At 42.6% G+C, this 6,000-nt stretch overlaps 1 protein-coding gene across 1 annotated transcript; it reads left to right on the top strand.

Moving 5' to 3' along the window:
- Positions 1–698: 698 nt before the first annotated feature.
- On the top strand, positions 699–1,008 carry PHALS_04198 (uncharacterized protein; the record flags this gene model as incomplete). Its single annotated transcript, XM_024722219.1, has 2 exons — positions 699–704; positions 805–1,008. 2 exons carry the CDS (start codon positions 699–701, stop codon positions 1,006–1,008), a joined length of 210 nt encoding a protein of 69 aa, XP_024573318.1.
- Between the last annotated feature and the right edge of the window lie 4,992 nt (positions 1,009–6,000).

Below are 6,000 nucleotides of genomic sequence, written 5' to 3'. Positions count from 1 at the left end.
GTATACTCTTGGAAGTCAAGCTTCCTCTGTGCAAGGTGCCGTGTGACCCGTCACATTGACGTTGCTTGCTCGCTTGAAATTCCCAAATTTAAGCATACAATTTGACTCCAGTTTTATGAATCTTGCTATTTCAGCCAGAATAATTGAATAAAGGATGAATTTTTTGTAACCATTGCTCGAAATATCTATACCTTCCACAATTGTCACCAGGCTGAAGGAGTTTTTGTATATGCTATTGACTGACGACGCAATGTTAATTTACTCGTAATCTAAATTACTAATCTCGCCATACAAGGCTCACAAGATTTTTAGCGCTTACGTATCATGGTACCTGGGCTAATTATTATTGCGTGTACGCAATTGCTCTCACAGTGAGCTGCAAGACCGAATTTATGGGCTGCATCGCCGCGTGTCGAAGGGCTTTTGTTTGGTTGAGTCACAAAGTCTGAATAATGGTGTCATATAGTTGTCATTCATTTATTGAAAATTGCTGTGATTTATGTGATTGTCGACTAACAAGCTTAACTCTTTGCTCTTACTTAATTTTATTTTATGTATGGTATGATCTCAACACGAGCTCCGTCAGATAGTCATACCGCTCTCCGTTTCGAAGAGCGAGTCGAAATGTACCGCTGTCGATAGCGCTTAACTCTCGGACACCCCCAATCAAAAACAAAATGCAAAGCCGTCGACCTTAAATGAAGGTGAGGTGGTGAATCGGAGCTAAGTAAATCATTTTGAATTCTCTGATCGGAATACACATCACCCTTCCTGTCGAAAAGCCCTGCTCAAATTCGATCACAGGGGCATCGTACTTCTCGACGACTCCGCGTACCGGGCGCTCAGCAAGTAGCTCAAATTTGGATGTCAAATTTTGACTACAACATATTGCATCGACCACCGCTTCATTCGCTACGAGATTTAAACGGTACCAAACAAATTGTCCAACATTATCATTTGAAAACAAGATTGCGTCTTCAGGCGAATACAACAGTTTGTAAACTTTAGATTGACGAAGTTCAAGGGTTAAAATTGAAGATCCTAACAGTTTTTGCTGAGTAGTCTGTTTTTCTGAGCTTACACCAGAATAGTATCATGGCAAGACCTACGATTTGTGACTCCATTGGAATTCACGTCTTGTTAGTGACCTAAGTGTGTATTACGTTACTGTCCGTCAGACTAAGCTCGAAATTTGAAGGTCATAAATACTGCTCGTAGCGCTATGATGGACGATCATGATCAAGGATCGAAGTGGATCTTAGTGATCTAGCACAAGGCATGATATCGGAGTTATAATATCGCTACAATGAGTTGTCGGTAGAACACGTTGATTAAAATTAGTACCTATATTTACCGATGATGAAAGAGATATACTATTCTTCATTTAGTCAGTTATAAGTATTCAAAAGCACGCACTGTAATTTCAAGTGCTCTAAAGTATTGGTACTTTTCAAAACGGCTTTTGAGCCCGTCTGCTCTTTGGTTGATAACGCATGGTCTACGTCTTCAAAACATTTTTGAACGAAGTGCTACGGTCACCCCATTGAAAGGCTGATGTTTCGTAACGTAGATGACAACTCCTGTGTCTGTACTCAATCAATTGTCGACAGTATATACCTCTGCGGGATTACTTTGCCTCATTTGGTCACAGTATATATGGCTGCGTCAATATTACTATTCTGCTGATTACAATTTCGCGTCGCGAGAAGCGGCGAAGGGAGTGGTTGGCGGAGTCAAACAAAACTTACTAAGCAGATACTATAAAGCATGAATCTACACGATACCATAGTCAAAAACTCCGTGAAGTCATTGTAAAAGAAGACAGCGTGTAGTGTGATGACGTTCATTCGTTTGTTATATCAGCTTACTTCATTAACAAGTATTGTATCATTCACAGGATCCATTGCACCAAGTTTATCTACCAAGAAACAACTGGGAAAAGCTTAAATGCGATGAAATTGCCATGCACCTCGCAAGTAGAAGCTCTAAATTAACGAGTTAGGGTCAGCTAGCGCACAAACGATGGAATCAAGTTCGTTTCAGGTACTAGGTACTTCATCTACTTATATGTTAAATTATTATTTATCTAATATTAACTCAAACTGATTGAATTGCACATGAAAATTCTGCTTTTTTACAGAAAATTATTCAAATTGTCAAGAATAGGGTTATCAGCCCTGTGTCTTGCAGCCTTCTACTTATAAAGCTCGTTTGCTCTCTTCCAAACTAAGCGCTAGTCATGGCAAAACATCATGGATAATTCCAATGATCCACTCGGCCTTTACTCTAGCGTCAATTATGTAATGTCTGCGAGCATTTTGATAGGATATTATTTTGATGCATCCATCGCGATTAAAATTGAAACTTCACTAGGGCCACACTCGCCATGTTATTTCAAAACACTTTTTACAGATTAAATACCCACTGCGATGTGAGTTTGTTTCTAAACATTGCATTCCGCTTTTACAAGTATACTTCAAATCGGGAGTCCACCGCTCCAATTTAGTTGCACATCTGGACGAGCCACCAGAGAAAGGCACGGGCCTAATGGCCACGCCTTGCTAGATAAGCAGCTGATGCTTTCTCTGATACGATCGGTCTTTGTGACTCTTCTAGCGCCACCCGCAGCAAAAAGCAAGCGGCCACACCGGGCCCCTGGAATTGAGTGTCCACGAAGCTCTGCTTCTCGTCTACGCAAAATGCGCACTCTGTATGTGCTCTTCACGGTGAATAATATTACGTCACCCTGTCGCAAAAAGTTAAACTCAATTTTACCGGGCTTAACCTGACTCAGCAAGCCAAGCTTGCTTGTGGGCTAGCGCGAAGGTCACAGCGGTTCTCGTAGAATGATCACCTCTTTGATGGATTTACTCCGTCACAAAATGAACGCCGGGTTTCGGTGGAGCCATGAACGCTTCTGAGCGTGAGTCTTTCGCACATACTGGAAGGGAGCACTCAGAGTCGCTTTTAAATAGCTATATGACCTCGCAAGTTACCAATCCACATTAATATTGCCTGTGTCTAGAGCAGCAGTTGGGTAATCCATTCTACCTGAAGTCCATAGCTCTGGTAAAAAACGCTGGTAAAAGTGCCAAGGATTACTCAGCCAATTAGCGCGCCGGGTCAAGGAGGTACGTCGACTCACCTGTCTTATGGGCTATAGCCAGCTTGAGCAAAGCAAACATAAGACTGGATAGTCATTCAATGATTTGACCTTGTGAGGAAATATGCACGACGTAGTGCCAGATGCTCTTACTTTAGTATGCGTTATAAGCTGTCCCACTTATCTCTATAAGCCTGCTAGTGCAGCTATCAACCACGTTTCGATTATAAAACAAGGATGGTCCGCTCTCACTAGTGGAATGCGCGTTGTAATTCGCGGTTCTATTTCTTACTATGGTTTATGACAGAGAATGTGCTAATTTATAAACGGCAACGGCATCAGGGCATTTGAACCGCAAATCAATGTGAGTTCTTGAAGCGAAATCATCTTTTGCACTGATAGATTCTAGACAGAGCTCACTGTGTGTGTTGAACGACTATTCGTACACGATAGATGTGGATTGATGTTGTGACGGTTGCGCTCAGCTTCGCACATATTGTAAGCTCTTGCTGTCGCGATTGCGTCGCGCATCGATAAGGCAATGCGTTCACCATACCGGCCCAAATGCAACATGTTTCAAAAGCACTATATATATGCATTTGCGTTTGCCCAACGGTCCCTATTCCAAGGCGTGCACTATCGAAGTACTGATCCATTCGACACGTTACATCTCGTATCGTGGACCTCACGTACATAGTACGATGTGATACAAATTATAGTCCTCTGGGTGGCCACCTAGGCCGATAAAAGAAAAACGGCCAATCACTGCTATCTTTGTATGTATAATTGGGTAAGCGCTTTTGTGTGCGCGTGTGCACCGTGCCAACGAGTAAACATACATCGGCACCTTTAACCTATCGACAGTCCATCAGTATGAGCAATATCTTTGTTGATATTGGTAGCATGATCTTGGTAAGCCATCTGAGCAATTTGATTTCTCTTGCTGCTTATCACCAAAGTTATTGTCAACATAGCATGCCGATGGCCACTGCTTGAATTTCGGTCTTTCAAGCGAAAATTATTATTTTTTCGTTTTTTTCGGTACTGATTTGAATTTCTCTACCGTAGACCATCGCCTGACAGATGGGCAAACGTTATGCGCTAATTGCGTGATGCTTGATGAAAGATTTATCCTCAATCCAGTTACGCGACTCCGTGAAGTGCATTCACTGTTAATTAGTTTGCTACAACAACGCAGTACATAACCATGCTGGATTCATTCCATCGTAGATAAATTGTTTGGGTGAATGCCGTGGTTATTGAGATCACCACAAAGTGGTCCCGGGCTTTTTTTGTCGATATGACTATGACTCGACTTGCTGATATAGGCCTAGTTATACCTCGTAGCAAAATCGCAATTTTATCTCCGAGGAGATTGACCATAGTGTACCGAGTGCGCAACGTTATGGTAGAGAACTGGGATATGCGAATGCGACACGGCTTCACCAGAGACTTCGCACATGGATGTGTATCGGTTCAAAGGTTATATCAAAAGGTGCCGATTTATTTTTGCAAGAAGGAATCGCGGTCAATCGGCTAAAATTTTGCATTGCTACATTGGATTGTTTTCGGCTGAAACCACCAAAGATTAATTTTCGATGCATTACATGTTCTAACCGGAGCCATTCCGCGAGCACGCTCTTACGAGCCATTTAGATGTAAAGTGCTCAATTGAAGACGAAGCAACGTTTCAGCAATCCTCTTAAGCTGAGCTCCTTTCTGCTTAAGGGCAGCGATACGGTTTTGGTCGGCCGCGGGAGTCTGAAGTGTTTCCGTACGCGAGCGTAGCTTTGGAAGGGCATGCGATTTGTGAATCATCTCAGTATCGCCACGCTTTAAGTTTCAGGGAGAGTCGACGTTCCGGCAAAAACCGAGAGAAATTCCGGGAGCTTACCATGGGAGGGTCATCCTCCACCGGCACTGCTTCATAATGAAAGACCTCCTATCTCATAGCTTACTTCGAAAGTATGTTTGACAGAGACGAATAGGCGTCCTGCTAAACTCTGCGAGAGATCTTGTGATAATATCTCTGTGCGCAGAGACGTGTGTAGTCTGTATATGACAAGTGATTTAGAGCCAAAGCAAGCGTGGCTTGAATATGGCAAGATAACATTGCAAATAGCGCGATGTCATGAATTGTGTGGTATTTCTTAGCTACTGCGAAACGGGTGAGACTCATTGCGATTACTCGATATAGCCTGCTTGTTAGAGCATAAAGAAAAAGCGTCATATTTGACATTAAATGGCCGGTCGGGTTTTGGAAAAACCAACATTAGGGCGCACAAAAACTTTTTTCGTAACATTCGGCCATCTATTCTGCCGCATTCCAACACACTCCTTTTGGCATAAATTGGAAAAAGTCATTTCAGCGTACTTTGCACAATTTAATACAAGTATTTGGTCTAGCCAATCATCAATAGTCTCGATTTTTGCAGGATAACTTGGGGCATCCTCCCCAATAAACCACTCCAGAAATGGAATTTTGTCGACCCCAACACATACTTGTATATATTGACGAACAGCTAAGTATGTAAATACATTCAAGCACTGTTCGCAATCGCTATGGGGTGGATTCCCGAATCTGACTTTTTGTGCTCCGATAATTTGTGGACAAATATATTGTAATAATTGTCCTGCAAGTATGCATAGTAAAGCCTACCAGACGCTTATACATCGCTGGTGCTTCAGACAGACCTTGAGGCATATCCAACAATTTTCGGCGCATCTCGCTCGAGAAACCCAGGTCCCACGGGTTAAGAAAAATGTTAATGTCGCACGTGGGCAATTCGTATCCATCAGCCTGGTCAAGAGAACTGAACAACTTGCAGCCGACCGTGCTGTTCCGCAAGACGTAATTTTTAAAAGTAGGCGTTTGGGCCAGTAATTTCAGCTGTATA

This window comes from Plasmopara halstedii (genome assembly GCF_900000015.1).
Source record: "Plasmopara halstedii genome assembly, contig: Scaffold_253, whole genome shotgun sequence".
Classification (NCBI taxonomy): domain Eukaryota; phylum Oomycota; class Peronosporomycetes; order Peronosporales; family Peronosporaceae; genus Plasmopara; species Plasmopara halstedii.
Note: the sequence above shows the minus strand (reverse complement) of the source record. Positions and strands in the feature narration are given on the sequence as shown.